The 14,941-nt window shown below is 39.6% G+C and overlaps 2 protein-coding genes across 3 annotated transcripts in view; one reads left to right on the top strand and one right to left on the bottom strand.

Annotated features, from left to right (window-relative positions):
• LOC131880986 (uncharacterized) overlaps positions 1-4,330 on the bottom strand; it is a 47,595-nt gene extending 43,265 nt beyond the window's left edge. The window contains exon 1 of one of the 2 annotated variants that reach the window (XM_059227727.1): positions 4,055-4,330. In XM_059227727.1, the coding sequence (XP_059083710.1) occupies positions 4,055-4,118 (64 nt within the window). In that variant the 5' untranslated portion in view covers positions 4,119-4,330. The remainder of the gene's footprint in view (positions 1-4,054) is intronic. The other variant, XM_059227728.1, reaches the window with a different exon arrangement.
• Positions 4,331-9,104: 4,774 nt separating this feature from the next.
• LOC131880507 (spermine synthase-like) lies at positions 9,105-11,652 on the top strand. Its single transcript, XM_059227164.1, has 6 exons — positions 9,105-9,326; positions 10,256-10,356; positions 10,417-10,577; positions 10,753-10,931; positions 10,998-11,243; positions 11,320-11,652. Exons 1-6 carry the CDS (start codon positions 9,192-9,194, stop codon positions 11,620-11,622), a joined length of 1,125 nt encoding a protein of 374 aa, XP_059083147.1. The 5' UTR covers positions 9,105-9,191; the 3' UTR covers positions 11,623-11,652.
• Positions 11,653-14,941: the final 3,289 nt, after the last annotated feature.

Here is a 14,941-nt window from a genome sequence, read left to right as displayed (position 1 = left end):
AGGATCTAGGAATCAGGATTTCCGTGCAAAGTCCCAACTTGTTGAATGAGTGCATTCCTCACATCATCAACAATGATCAGTTGTTCGTGCTATAAAGTCCTGAAAGAAAAGCCCGAGTGTGATCCCCTCCTGAGCTTAAGAACCTCGGATTTGGCCATTGTCATTATCGCATTCGGACGATCCAATGACTTTCAATTAATTAGGAGGCATGTGTACTGCTCTGCAGTCCAAAGTCAGCTCTAAAGCCGCCCTTAAAGATGAATAATGGGTCCACTAATCTCCCTACTCAAATCTAATCCAACCAGACAAAGCACTCCTGGATTCCCCCATAAACGCGAGAAAAAAGCTCCAAATTTGGGAGCACACCAGAGAAGACAAAGATACAAAAGCAACCAACCAACGTTGGCCATGTTGGCGAGAAAACAAGTTCGTTTCTTCCGAGGATTCGAAGCCTATTTCGAGGAATCGCCCAAATCCGTTTCGAGCTAGTCTTGCCTCCGGACGGACGGACGATATATAGAGTAATAGAATCCCAATTGTATAGTCATAAATGGGGGAATTTTTCCTTGTTCACCCGGGCTCAAAGATCTGTTGGTGAAAAGTGAGCCTTCAACCATTACTCACTAACGTACGTGAATATATACATTTGATGATTAGGTAATGCGCTTTATGTTCATCCGATACTGATCAGTTATGCATCCCATCCACTCCAAGATCCATTCTGTGGTCAGGAGAATATTGGCCCAGTTTTTCTTTTTTTTCGGGGGGGGGGCGGGCCGGCAAGAAGCCACGAAGGGTTCCTCTTGTTGGATCTGGCTTGTTTTCATCCCGAGTTCGAGTGGTATGGCGGTGGAATGGGGGAACAATTCACTGTAAAGGTGAGGAGTAACCCGAGAAGCCTTGGATGTGTTGGCTTTTACTACAGGAGGGTGATTAACGCCAAGCTTCCGTAATCCTTGCCCTACATCCATTCATCCCTGTCTCCATTAATATTCTCAGTCGGAGAAGAAGGCCCAGCCAAGCGCAGAAAAAAGAGCTAACGGATAGAAGTGTCTTCGTTTTGAACACATAGGCCGCGTTTTATTGGGCGCTGGTTTTGAATTAACATATCATAATGTATTAGACATTAACATATTTAAAATATCAATTTTGTTAACCTTGGAACTCAATATTGCGTCAATTTTGAGACTGTTCTGAGGATAAATCTTAGAGCACACCTTATCTTTTTTTTCTTTACTTTTGGGTATGTTTTAGTTCAAATTTGACTACCTATCTGTTATTGCTTTAAGGCTAAAACATGGGGCAAAAATTAAAAAAATCAGTTCATTTCATACTTTCTAAAACAAGGTGCTTTGGGTGGAAGGTTTTTAAATATACCCAAAATGGTGATTATTTACCATAGTTTTTTCGTTCTCGTTCGCGGTTTTCTTGAAAATTACAATTAAGTTGCAAACACTTACGCAATGTCCGTGTTGAACTGCTAGAAATTCCGTTCTCAGTAGCGGTGAAGAAGTCCACCAAATAAATAGAATTAAAGATAATAACACAATATTATCCGCCATGTTTTTAAAAGTAAAATGCTTTTGCCGCGGTGTTGCTCAAATTTAGGGCCAATAAAATTCAACTCAGCTGTTGGCACAATGAACTGAGAGTTCTCGTACTGACGAGCACACGTGCTAGGAACTTTTCATCTAGTGAAGCTGATGATCACTTTAATGATTCCACTTTCAGGCATGCCAAAGTGGAATTTCCCCCACATTTCCATGTTTTCCTGTTCTCCCCTACCCCCTCCCCTTCCTTCTTTCCCTGCACCCACCCCCCTTGAAGGCAGTCGCAATTCAACAAAGGGGGCGGGGATGTGCGAGCGAGCAAAGAACGAGACTTCTTCCCTCAGGATGAGGATATTGGGTTCACAAACACCTTCTCGTGTGATAGAAAGCCAACATTTTGAAATCTATGAAAATGACTTTCCAATAGATAACAGCCCCTCCGTGGAGAAGCAGAAAGAAAGCATTACTACAAAAAGTAGAGTTATCGTACCCTACTAGGGTCCATAAAATACCCAAGCTTCAGCGAGGAAATCCGAAATCGAGAGGTGATGATCTGATACATTTGTTTTTGAAACGATAGACACGTTATTTTGAAACGAAACATCGGTTCAAGGATGCAAGACAAATTCAGACTTGGCACAAGAGCTCGAGGAATGCTGGATAACATGATAACATGCATGAAGAGGCAATCAATTAAGGCTAACTTGGAACCAAAACTCAGCTTATCCGACTCACATGTCAAACAGGCTCACTTGTTTTGATTGCTCACGTTTGTGATCCACTCGGTACGATAAACTGGCACTTGAGAAATTGCTTTCCATGCCACTCTGTACCTTTCTTCGACCAAAACTTTTGTTTTACATCTCAGATAGAATTCAGACAGAATTCGGTTTGTACTCTGACACAGATTGCCAAGTCTCAGAAATCTGAATACTAAATATTGGAAATTGATTGAGAGAAACTAAGCAATCATTTTGGAGTACAAGAACGAAGGGGGAGGTCATCATATAGTAATGGCTCCACAAGAGCTTTTGTGCTTAAAATGGGCCTATATTTGATATTTGACCAATATCCCATGAAGGGACCTTGGACTCGTTCCAAGGCCTAGTCATCAAACGGACCATGTGGAGTCCTGTGAAACCTTTGGCTGAGAAACATCTTGATTGATAGGGTGAGATATACTCAATGTGCGCAGTGCATGGCTCGCTCACACTTGGTGGCCTGGTCTGATTGATGCACTTCAGGGACTGTTGAACGGTTGTCTTAAGCATCATTGTATCAACACTAAGGACTTCCTAGAGCAAGACTGTCTTTGTCAGGATGGATGGGAGAGGATCGTTCAGAGCATAAACGAATAGGGATGTACAGTAGATCAAGGCCTGTCATTGGAGTGTCACTCCATAGACGATAAATCAGGTCTGATGCAGTCCATCCAGAACTGACCTTTTTCACAGAACATGGAGCTCATGTTCTTCTCTTGTGTTGCAAACGGCTTTGATTGGATACAAGGCATTCATGACGTTTATGGAGGCGTTGGCAATTTATTAGCCTCTGATGGATTGCGTTTAATCGCCATTTTCGCATCTGTTCAAAGAGTCATGGAATCTATTCCCTTGCAACCTTCATTCAAGATGGTTCAAACAGAGACCTCTTAAGAGATTATGGACTCCAATGCAGCAAGAGGAATTGTCGGTCGCCATGTCGCTATGAATACGTTGACATTTGTTCAAATTATCCTTCTTAGCATGAGTTCAAGTATGAGGGAAAATCCCAGATGTCGAAGAGAACAGATCGGCGCATAATCTATGAATTCATTCATTATTCCCAATGGATTAATGAGGTGGCGGTGGTCACTAAAGTCTGCGGCAGCTCAACCGACGGATAAGGAGGAACTGGTTTTTGTTTCATTTCTCATTCTGATTTGACTTTGATTGGCGATTGGACTTGTCCCTCCACGTTTTTCTCTCTTTTCTCATTTTTCTCCCACTCTCCACTTCTTTGGGGGGCAGACAAGCTCATTTGCTATACAAATTTGGGTGGATTGGGTCTAGCATGCAATCTGCCAACAAATGTAAATGTGGATTTGTGCTAAAAGAAACTTGGCTTTGTTCAGCCTTCATCGACATGACTTGTTGACTTGGAGTGGAGTTTATGGACAAACGTCTAGTTGAATGTGGGCGTGAACCCTCGTCTATTTTCGATCTAGTCGCTAAGACTTCTTCATTTGAACCAGTTTGTATTTGTATTTACTGGCACTGATTTCGCCAAGTTCACCTATAGGTTTAGAGCGTTACTAAAATTTATCTCACTCTCGAACCAGGAAAAGAAGAGGGTTGAGAAGCCCTTAAAGGACAGATAGGACGAGTGTACAGTCTAATTATATAATGCTATTATGGATGAAAGGCATAATGAGACTGAACGTTACTCCGGAAGTTTCTGAGAAAGTCTGATGAGATTGGTTGTTTCAGACTGATTGGTACCTAGTCATGATGGCTTGGTCTTACCGTGAACATGGCTCAAGACAAGACTGATGAGCATCAGAAATATCCGCATTGTCATGGGTCGCATCAAATGCAGATCAGAAAACACTTAATCCGATTGTATGGCGATGAATTGTTCTTGGATGCAAATTATTCTCTCAGATCCGGGAATGAATGGATTGTTGTTGATTTGGCAATAATTTTGAAGAAGCACTTGTGCACATCATGGGGTTTCAAACTCACTAATAACCCGTGAACACATACCCCAAAATCACGACCGGCCGAGTGAGCGAGGGTCCTGAGCTTCTGGCTACTGTGGATGTTGCCTCGGAGAATGGGCGAAAACGAGGCGAACGAGGAGAAGGAGGAGGAGGAGGAGGTCGATGAAAACGAACACGAGGAAGATGCTGGATGGGAATGGTGAATGAGGGATTCGCTTCTTAGCGTCTTTGCTCCGTCAAGAAAGTGCAATCCGTCTTGAAAATGTTGCCGCCAAGCATTGGATTGGGATTTGCAGTTAAGGTTGGGAGAGTTTGGGCAAGCGACTCATGCAGTCAGTTCAAAACGGAGCTCTGCAAGGAACTCAACATCTCATCCACTTGACCTTTTTTGCCATTGTATGTTCCCAGGACAAAACGCGATTTTCACATCAGTTTGGCCAAAGAAGGCTCCTCTTCCGTTCTGTTGATCCTTAGATGGTTGAAATCATTTGGTCCATTCCTTATTTTTTTGGTTGCTAATGCTCGTACAAGCGCAATTTTTACATTCCTAATGTATCAGAATGAGTTTCAAATTTGTTTCACATAATTTCATGTCACGACAGTTGCATTTAAACAATGCAGTTATTTTTTGTTGTCTCAAAATAGTAATATTGTCTACCAAACGAAATCTAGTCTGAGGATTGATTCGATAAAGGGGATCAGTTGAGTCCATTTGGTTTTCCAGTCCATTAATTATGTCTCGCTCCAGCTTAATTCTCAATGGATTTGAATGAAATGAGTGTGACGCACAATCCGCTTCTCGAACTTAACTTGATCCGGATTTCTATTCTCTTCACAAAGTATTCTAATCTCATCTGAAAAGTAGAAAGCAGTCCTCGCTCTTTGATCCCTGGTGTTCCTACTTTCCCAGTTACCCCGACCGAAAAATGTTTGCATATTTGGTTCTTCAATCTCGAAGTAGATATTACCAAAGTTTTCCAAAGAAAAGTTCTGGGAAATTGAAAAGGAAGCCCACAAGTGGTGGCATCGATAGGGTTGGAAATTGTGGAGAAAATGAAATTAGTTATGCCTATCCAATCCGTTTTCCCATGAATGACGTCCTATTTGCTTCAATGAAAGCGTTTACCAAGACTCAACATGTATCAAGTTGCACTTCCCAAAGATTTCCAAATAAAATCAAGAGGAATCGAGGAAAAACGAATCCAAACACTCTTTATCCTTTCAACGAATTGATGCAATGACAGAAAGCAACCTTTGGGTCGACGCTATTAGACACTCCACTATAAGGTAATGAGGGTAAGGGCATTCAGCAGGTCTCATCCCTGAAGGATTTAGGTGTAGTCCTCCAAAATAATGGAAAGTTCGATGAGCATATCCAGTTGAAGGTGGTCAAAGCCTTTCAAATGTGTGGTTGGATATATCGCACGTTTAAGTCCAGAGATAATATCACGATGCTAACTCTGTACAAGTCGATTGTTCAGCCGCATTTTGAATATGCCTCTCCCATTTGGGCTCCAATGAGTTCAGCAGGTTTGCAAAAGCTCGAGCAGGTCCAAAGATGTTTCACTAGGAACATTGAAGATATGAGAGAGCTCTCATACTGGGAGAGGTTAGAACGGTTGGGATTGTACAGTACTCAGAGAAGGTACGAAAGGTATCTGATATTGTACGTTTTCAAAAGCATCCATGCGCTTTGTCCCAACCCAGGATTTAGGGTCAATGCTAGTGACCGTAGAGGCTTAATGTGCGTTTTGAGAGCACCTTCAAGCCAAATTTTTAAGTAAAATTCCCGATCAACCTTATATTCAAGGATTAGCCCAATCAGCCAACTCAAATTCGTTGGTCGATCAGGTAATTTATACAAATAAAAGTTAGGTAAAATTAATAAATTTCTCGTCTTGACCTCCTGGGACTCCAATCCCAGTGGCAGTAAGGAAGTCCGCAAAAAATCGATTCTACCTCGTAGTTTTATATTATCATTGAGCACAAATCATTGTGGTCACACTGAAGCTCGTTAATTGGTTCGATTATGAACCCAATCTCCTTCTTTTCTTATCTTATTTCCTTCTTTTCTTATCTTAAATTAAAACAAAAATTGAATTGTTCGATAAAAGAGGGTGAAATATGAGAGAAATTATAATTTTTGTCCCCATTGAACCACAATTTTCCTACAAAGGAGTGAAATTGAATAAAATGTGTGGAATCAGCATTGAAATGTCAATGACGATGTTTGCTGTCAGTCCTCACTCACGAGTAATCTGAAATATTCTGAACTGAGAGGTGCAAATTTTTTTATATTAAATTTTGATCAGGACCATTTCTAGTTTGTTTTGAAGCAATCAGAATGGAGGACAAGATCAAGCAATGTTCAGGTATCTAACCAAACAGTTCTTCTTTAACTTCACTTGATGAAATATTTTGCCCGATAATTCAAGTTTATTTGCTGAAAATTCGATTGAAATCTAATACTGTTTTCTAATTGAAAAAATCGGATTCGTTCTCAGATTAATACCCCTAACTACCTGTTTTTTAATGATCAAGATCCTGATGTGCATTTCCATTTTGCCATTTTGAGTCCATGAATCCTGCGAAAGTACAAATGAAGCGTCAGTCTACAAACGAAACCGACGAACTCTCAGAGGAATGTGGAATTTACTGAACGTTGTTCTCCTCGAAGAAGCAAACAATCCACTTCTGTTGGTAAAATTTCGGCTGAGAAGTGCACCAAATCGAATGGTCAACAAGGTGAGGCTCACATTGGTTGACTGACACCCACTACCCTCCCATCTTCCTAGTACCCCGCCCACGTTTGTCTAGGAGCAGTGGTCGACCCCCAATTGCATAGATGACTCGGAATTGAATTGGGTGAATGAGCAAGTTTGATTTCGACACCATGATCTAAGTATCCCTTCTTTTCTTCACAAGGGTCAAGTTTGAGAGGCACAGGTTTGAGTTCCAAATTACGTTTCCAAGCCGGATCTTGACATTCATTTTGATTTGCTGAAAGTCCAAACTTTGTCAAGTTTGTGGACTTGAGGCTTTGCTTGAGAAACCGAGACATCGGTTAACTAGAAAGTCCAAAGACAAGAGGAATGTTAAGAGGAAGAAAGAGTGATCAATGGGGGTCGGATAATTAGTGGATGATTTTTGTTAAAATAGTTTGTTTTTAGGTTGTAAAAATCAGCCAATGTAACTTCCAAAACACTATTATATAAGGTATGAAAAGGGAAAAAGTTGTTATTCAATTAAAAATATTTTGGTGTTTTTTAAGGCCGAAACTGTTTCAATATTATTTTTCACGAACTACTTGCTCTTGGGTTGAGTTTTGGTTGAAATCAACTAAAAATTGAATTGCAAACCAGGCTTAGGTATATCTACAATTTCTAGGTGAGATTCATGTTTTGAAGCATCTTGAAATCATGAATGGTTTGCAAATCAATACCATAATAGTGTGAGGATCTAAGTAATTCATGACATAAGTAAAGGAAAAATTGAAATACTCCTGCATTCAGGTACTTATTAATGCCAACCAAAACATGCCTTTTTAAGAAGAGATCAATGGAAGCGTTGCAAAATCGAATTATTATTTTTTTTACTCCTTAGTTTTTTTCGGGAAAATTATCTGCAAAGCTTTTCATTTCAAATGTAGTCTAAAAAGACAGCGCAAGTAATGCGAAAACCCGTTCCCTTGGGGGGTCCGGGGGTTCAAAACCCGGTATCGGAGTATAGTACCTATTGAGGGAGGTGACGTGGTGTAGTGGTTAGCGCAGTTCCTTGGTAAGAGATAAGTCCCCGGTTTGAACCTTCTCTCCGACTTCATTCGGCGGAGTTTTAAGACAATAAACCCACCCACAAATGGAGAAACATTCTCATATAAGACATAAGTAGGCTTCGGAAAAAGAGGAAGAACAAATCAGAAAAAAAGGAACTAAAAGGTGATGTAAAATAGCAAAAATGTAGCAAAAACAGGAAGCAAATTCAGTCATAACAAGGTGAAGAAACAGTAAAATTTGTTACAAAATGTTTAAAAATGTGAAGTTTGCTAGAACCGTGCTCCAAAGTTGACATTATATTTTTTCATTCATTGACAAAAATCAAAGCAACTAAGCAAGTGCATATTTTTGTAAAATAAATTTTCAATTTAGTCAGTCAGTTTGGATTTGGTGTGAAGTAGTGCTCGGACGAGTTTGGCAAAAGTCAGAGTTGTACGAGCCTTTTGCAGGACTGGCAGAGTCCGGACACGAGTCCGACAGAGGACGAGTCCTTTCTAACAGACTCGAGTCCGGCTAATTTGTCCATTTTTGTGCCGAAAAATGTAAAAACCTAGGTCTTAGGTTTTTAGCTTCTTTTCCTAGGTCTAGACATAAGGCATGCATGATACCGCTCACTGGAATTTGGAAATGGATGACTGTGTTCTCTAGCATCCTATCCTAAAACAAAATGAAAAAGTAACATTTTTTCATTGAACACTACGTGAATACCATAGCTAAGTGTATTAGTTTGTCTCGATAAGCAAATGAAATAGCTTCCAGTTCCAAATTGACCGACTCTCGCCTTCCAAACCTTACTAATCTCACCCAAAAAATGGCTTCAATCGCTCAGTGTACTGTAGTCTCCAGTGTTGACGAATGCGCTTGTTTCATGATGAAAATATAATTTAGAAGATGAATAGCAAACTTTTTTGTTTGATTTGAAGGCAAAAGTTACTACTGAGATCTGATTCCCTTTCATCAAAGTTAGCGAGCGTAGGAATGAGAAAGAAAGGTTCTGTTGGTTATAGTCCAAAATGTTCCGTTGGAAGATCCTTTTTCCTGAAAAGAACTTTCCTTCCTCCTTTTCCTGGCCTTGTTGTGGTCTTAGAGGTCTCGTTTCAAGTCAAGGCCAGATGTCTATGTCACAAATCGTGTAGTGCTTCAAAACTAAATTGAAACAAAAACATCATGTCTGAAAAGGGTATTTTGGAATTCAAGGCCCTTCGATCCGTGGAATCATGTCTATTCCATAGATGTTGTCTCACTCTTGAGCGCCATTTCGGTTTAAACTTTGAGAAAATTCAAAAAATAAAAGGATCCAAAGTGAGTATGACACCATTTCAGGTTCAAAATATTTCTACTCTCAAGGCCTAACTAAGCGGATTCAAATCACTATCAAAACTTGATTTTGTTTGACCAGTTTGAATCGAGATGCTCTCTGAACGACGTTCAGGGAGTTTCATATTCATGTCATTGTTCGTTCCCTTGTGGTGCAAAAAGTGCACTAAAAGTCTTAAATTATTCCATGTCCGTGTCATGTTACCTATATCGCGCCATAAAAGTTGTGGGGCCCATTCATATTTTGATTTTTTTTAAATTCTTTACGTAAAGAAAAGGCTACCGTCTCAAAACAGCGAGAAGGTGATCAAAGATGCCAGACAAAGTCAGGAACGTTATTGAGTTAAGTGCAGGTCACACTCATTAGTGAAGGAGGCAACGAGTGTTACGAGGACTTTCGCAGGCTCAAAACCTTCCGCACCAAACTAACTAATAATAGTAAATAAGTAGTTCATCCAGATATGTATGATGTATGAGACCTAACCCACAAAAGTGAGACATTTTATGCCGAGTGAAGGCAATATATTTGCTAGCCATCGTGATATTTACGTAACACGCATAAAGTGGCCCCTCTTGAAAATACAAATTTTTATGAAAGCGGAATCGACAAATTTTCATTACTTTACTCTTGTATGAATCTAAATTTACAAAAAAATGATTAAATTAAAAAAAAATAAGAAAAAATCTAATTTCAAAAAATTATTCAATATGGCTTGGTTTGAATTTCGGGAAACATTTTTGTCATAATAACATCTGTTGTTAGATTAAATGATTTGCCTTCAATCTAATTGAAGGATAATTGCTTGAAATGTTGCATTGATAAATTGTACTTAAACAGCTCAGGGATTGTCATAGCTTCATGTTCCAAAAGAACCCAACTCTTGTCTTCCAATTACATTTTCTTCTTATTACAGGTGGAGACGGTGTTTTATCAGTCAGAAGATTTGAATTCAACCTTAATGTTTAAATACCATATTGCCTCTAAGGCCATCACTATCGAGATAGATTCCCCTACGTGAGTTCATGGTATTGAATTTTGGATACTGAAATACTCTTACAAACAACATCATCTCAGTTTCCTGAAGACGATGTCATTTGAGGATATGCAAGATTTGGCCAAGCTTATCCAAATGGAGCACGAGCAAGATCTTGGGTTTCCAAACCAGTCTGATTCATGGCAGCAATTACCAATCCTGCAACTCGGCCAATCTTTCAATCAATACCTCACCACTTCAGGTACATAACCCCGAATTTCATCACTGTCTTTCACTGCAAATGAAATATAAGCTAATTCCTTTGCCTATACAGACTTATTGCAGAACTTTGTTCTTTTAGTGCCATATTGGTTTAGGACCCGTACTCCCCTTGATTAATTGTGTGGCACTTCATTTCATTGGAAATTTGCTTCCAGATGGGAGAGTGATTCAATATGGATTTAAGTCTCGAGTATTTCACGACCAATCCAAGTACCAAACCATTGATATCTATGACACTGAAGATCATGGGAAAATACTTCTTTTGGATGGAGTGGTGAATTTGGCCGAAAATGATACAAAGGCTTACACCGAAATCTTATTAGGCCTACCGAAGGTGATTTGGGGTTTTGAAGGAATTATAAACCTTATGTTCTCACTTATCAGTTTGAAAATGTTTCAGAATGAAGAACAATTTAACCAGAAGAGGGTTCTCATCTTGGGAGGCGGAGATGGTGGACTACTCAAAAGTTTACTCACCTTAACCCATCCTCCTAGCCAAATCGATATGGTTGAAATTGATGAAAAAGTCATGACTGCTTGCTCCACCCATATTCCCTCAATATGTGAGCCATATTTATCCCAAAGAAGTGGTCCCAATTTCAATGTTATCACTGGAGATTGCTTTAGATACCTTGAAGTTGCCCAGGCAAGTGCCAAGCTTTCAATTTGGTCCATGTTAAATTCCAAATCATGACTTATATTTTTGTGTTATCACTTTTTAGGGCTCAGGAACGAAGTTTGACGCGATTATTTGCGACTTAACGGACATTCCTCTCACTGAAAATGGCACCACTCATCCCCATTTTGAATTGAGTCAGAGGGCGCTTCAAGAGTCAAGGACCTTACTGGATCAGGGTGGCAAATACCTAACTCATTGCAATGGGATCAACGTGCCCTCTAGCGTGGGCAACTTCAAAACTATGTTAAAATCTATTGTGAAAGACCGTGCTCAAATCATCATGCGTTCATCTTTTGTTCCATCATTTCATGAGGTATGGACTTTCTTTGAGCTCGAAATGAAATAAGCCGGACTTAATATACTTGATCAATGAAGGTCAGAGAGAACACGTACATCAACTCATTGTGAAATTTCCTGGCCCATGAAAGCATGTTGAATATCTAGAGAGGCCAAAAGTAAATCTGATAACCTTATGACAATAAATTCAAACATGACAAATGATTAGAGACGTCCAAAACATACATAAAAGAATTCCATTTTACGCCATAAAATTTGCATGAACACTGGTCATAAAATGCACTGAAATATGCATTTAAACCGAAATTATACGCTTCAATAAGCATTTAAACCCAAAGTGTAAGCTTGAAAAGTGAAACAAGCGTTAAAAATCGATAAATAAAAAAGATTGGCAATAGTCGCAAATTAGTAACGGAAAACAATTTTCTAACAAAGAAGATTGGCAAATAGCAGGAATTTGGGAAAGTAACGTTTCTATTTTTTAAGTACTTATTTTACTGAATCAAAATTCCATTGAATAATCCGTAGACCACTGGAATCTGGACTACAATGACGCCGCCGACAAATATGTCAGATGGGAAGGATTTGAATAGTAAAACTTTACTTAAATGCAATATTTACCTAATTTAGACAAGTCTTGGTGGGCCATCCAGGTCCACATGTTGTTCCGATGTTTTTTATCCTGTTTTGCCCAAATCAAAAATATTTAAGTAGTGGTTGATTTCATTTCCATCAAATCCATTTGCAAAGTAGGTTTCTCTCTATGAGGGACCCCAAACACCCATCCGAGGTTTTCACTGGCGTCTTTTGTTTTCTTTTGCTCATTTTGGCAAATGTCATATCTGTTATTTGTTGGTTGTGGGACCAGGCGGATCCCGAGGTGGGAAAGGGGCATATCTGAATGGCGGCGTGGTGAAAGTTGAGCATGCAAAATAAGGCGTGTTGAAACATGGGTGCAGCTGGATAGGGGCGTGTTGTGATAGGCTTGTGTCTGGATGAGGCAGGATATGGGCATTCCTTGACGGGGGTTTGTAAAGGCCATTAATGGACCAATCTAGATTTGCTTGAGCGAAAACCACAACATATGCATAAAAATAAAATGCGAAAAATAAAAATATACGCGAAATAAACCTGTTATATCTTATTAAATTGGTAACGCATATGTTGGCCGTCTCTACTAATGGCTTTGTTAAAGACGATTGCCCTTGTGACAAATAAAAAGGCAACTGATGATAAAACGTTCGAGCCAGCAAGTATCACGTATCTACTGCCAAAAGAAATATTCATACTTCATTCTTCATTTGGGACTTAAATCGTTGTTTTCTATATTAGCTGATCGGCAAAGGTGCAACACCTTTATTGACACTTGAGTTTAGCTGGGTCCAGCTGAGTCTTTGTTGGCCTTAGCGTGAGCTAAAATCCTCTAAACTAGTCTAAGCCTTTAGGGTGTCACCCCCCCATAGGCAGCCTGGCATAAAAGGTCGTGGGTACGCGATTCTGGCAATGGTGCCTCGAGCAACCTGTTTTCTTTTGAGTTCTGCAACCAGGGTTGACTCCTAATTACTTGGGATTCATTAAGTTCACCAAAATTGGCAATGATGACTGGCTGAGATGGCGCGACATCTCAGTTTGTGGTGAGATGTTCACAGGTTCTGGCTCGTGTTTTGGGACTGTTTCAGGACAATCCAAGACTCAATGCTTGTCCTCTAAGATATTGGATGTTGGATGAGTGCATTAGGTTGAAATTTAGCAAAGTTACGTACATTAATTTCCGAGATTGTATACCAATCAACCCGATGTTTGTTGAGCTGCAACTGGAATATACATCGCTCATTTAGACTCCAATTAGTTCAGCAGGTTTGTCAAAGGTGTAACAGGTTCAACTCTTATTTACTTTTACTCGTATTCAGACAAACTAAATTGGTCATGCCATGGCATGATGACGGATTGGGACACCTATCATCTGTTGGTAGGGCGAGTGAGAGGACTACCATCTGACTCAGTGACAACCATTAAACAAACAGTTGTGATTGTATTGCGTTGGAAGAAGGCACCAATACGAAAAGCTAAATGATACTTAATATGTTCAAAAGTGTTCAGGTGCTTTGTCTCGGCCCAGATTTTAGGGTTCATTGTATTGACGTGTACATACATGTAGAAGCTAGTTTTTCAAAGCTCTTATCCCGGAGGCATGATGGTGGATAAACATTAACCAGAATAAGAATTCACTCATTCAGGTGGTGCGTCAAATGGTCAGTTGATTTTTTATCCTGGTTTAAGCCCACAAACTAACTCCGAGGAAAGCTATGTAATAGAATCTCTAGTTCAATTCTTATGAACCTTGATTACTAAGGATGTGCAAGGGATGCGATTGGATTTTTCTGTTACATAATTGGCCATCTTTTTGTTTGATGCATATTGGACGTGTTTCACTTTACTTGCATGATTTGCAAATTTTGACCAAAAAATAATCTTTTCAAGACAGAATATAGGCTCACAAAATCAAGTCAAGTGGCACACCACTGTCTAGCTGTTTTCCAAAACAAAAACAAACAACCACCAACAAAGGCTTTAGTCATAGAATGGCTTTAGTGTCAAGGTGAAAAAATGATTTCGTGAGTCAACTACCATACCCTCTGATCACTACATTCAGGACCAAAACATAGAAAACAATAACTAGAATGCTTAAGCTCAACAGGGGCTGTAGCGCATGAGCATGTTTTCAGGTCAGCTGACGTTGGTGAAAAGGGGACAAAGATATTTTGTGAAATCTCGCTTCAGGCAAGTTGATTATTCTCATGAAACGTATGTTATTCCTCTTTAATCTTAATTTCTTTTGAATCTTACAAATTTACAGGTGGAAAGAGCAGAAGAAGAATAAAAGCATGCTTTTTGGGGCATAATACACGTAACATGTCAAAAAAAGATTCAGACATTAGTAGAGCAAATCAAATACTTTATTGATTGCCCTTGTTTAGCAACGGATGTAAAAGTGTAACAAAATGTATCCAAAATTGCAACGCAATGATGAGGCATTAGGAATTTTGTGTCAATCTCCCAACAATGTGCTTGAATGTGGGTGACATGATTACACCTTTACGTAATTTAGGTCATTCTGACACCTCTGGAGGTCGGTCTCATCCCAGGCTTGTTCATTGCCTTTCACTTAAGTGTTTCCACCACATGGATGAAAACTTTAACTTGAGCCCCATTTTAATCCCTTCAAATTTCGTTCTTAAAAATGTGGTCGGACAACTTATTCAAACCCGTTTCATGAAGCGTGCTAGGCGGAAGTAATTGCTTGACAAGGAGTTGTATTAGTGGTTTCTACTCTGAATTTGGACAAGCCGTCAACGATTCAAATTTGT

This window comes from Tigriopus californicus, chromosome 5 (assembly GCF_007210705.1).
Source record: "Tigriopus californicus strain San Diego chromosome 5, Tcal_SD_v2.1, whole genome shotgun sequence".
Lineage (NCBI taxonomy): Eukaryota > Metazoa > Arthropoda > Copepoda > Harpacticoida > Harpacticidae > Tigriopus > Tigriopus californicus.
The sequence above is the reverse complement of the archived record's forward strand: the minus strand, read 5'-3'. Positions and strand labels throughout refer to the sequence as shown.

Coding starts and splice junctions, on each gene's coding strand:
- LOC131880507 (XM_059227164.1), top strand. CDS start 9,192: ATGTCTGAAAAGGGTATTTTGGAATTCAAGGCCCTTCGATCCGTGGAA. Junction 10,578..10,752: donor TCAATACCTCACCACTTCAG/GTACATAACCCC, acceptor ATTTGCTTCCAG/ATGGGAGAGTGATTCAATAT. Junction 11,244..11,319: donor GATACCTTGAAGTTGCCCAG/GCAAGTGCCAAG, acceptor ATCACTTTTTAG/GGCTCAGGAACGAAGTTTGA.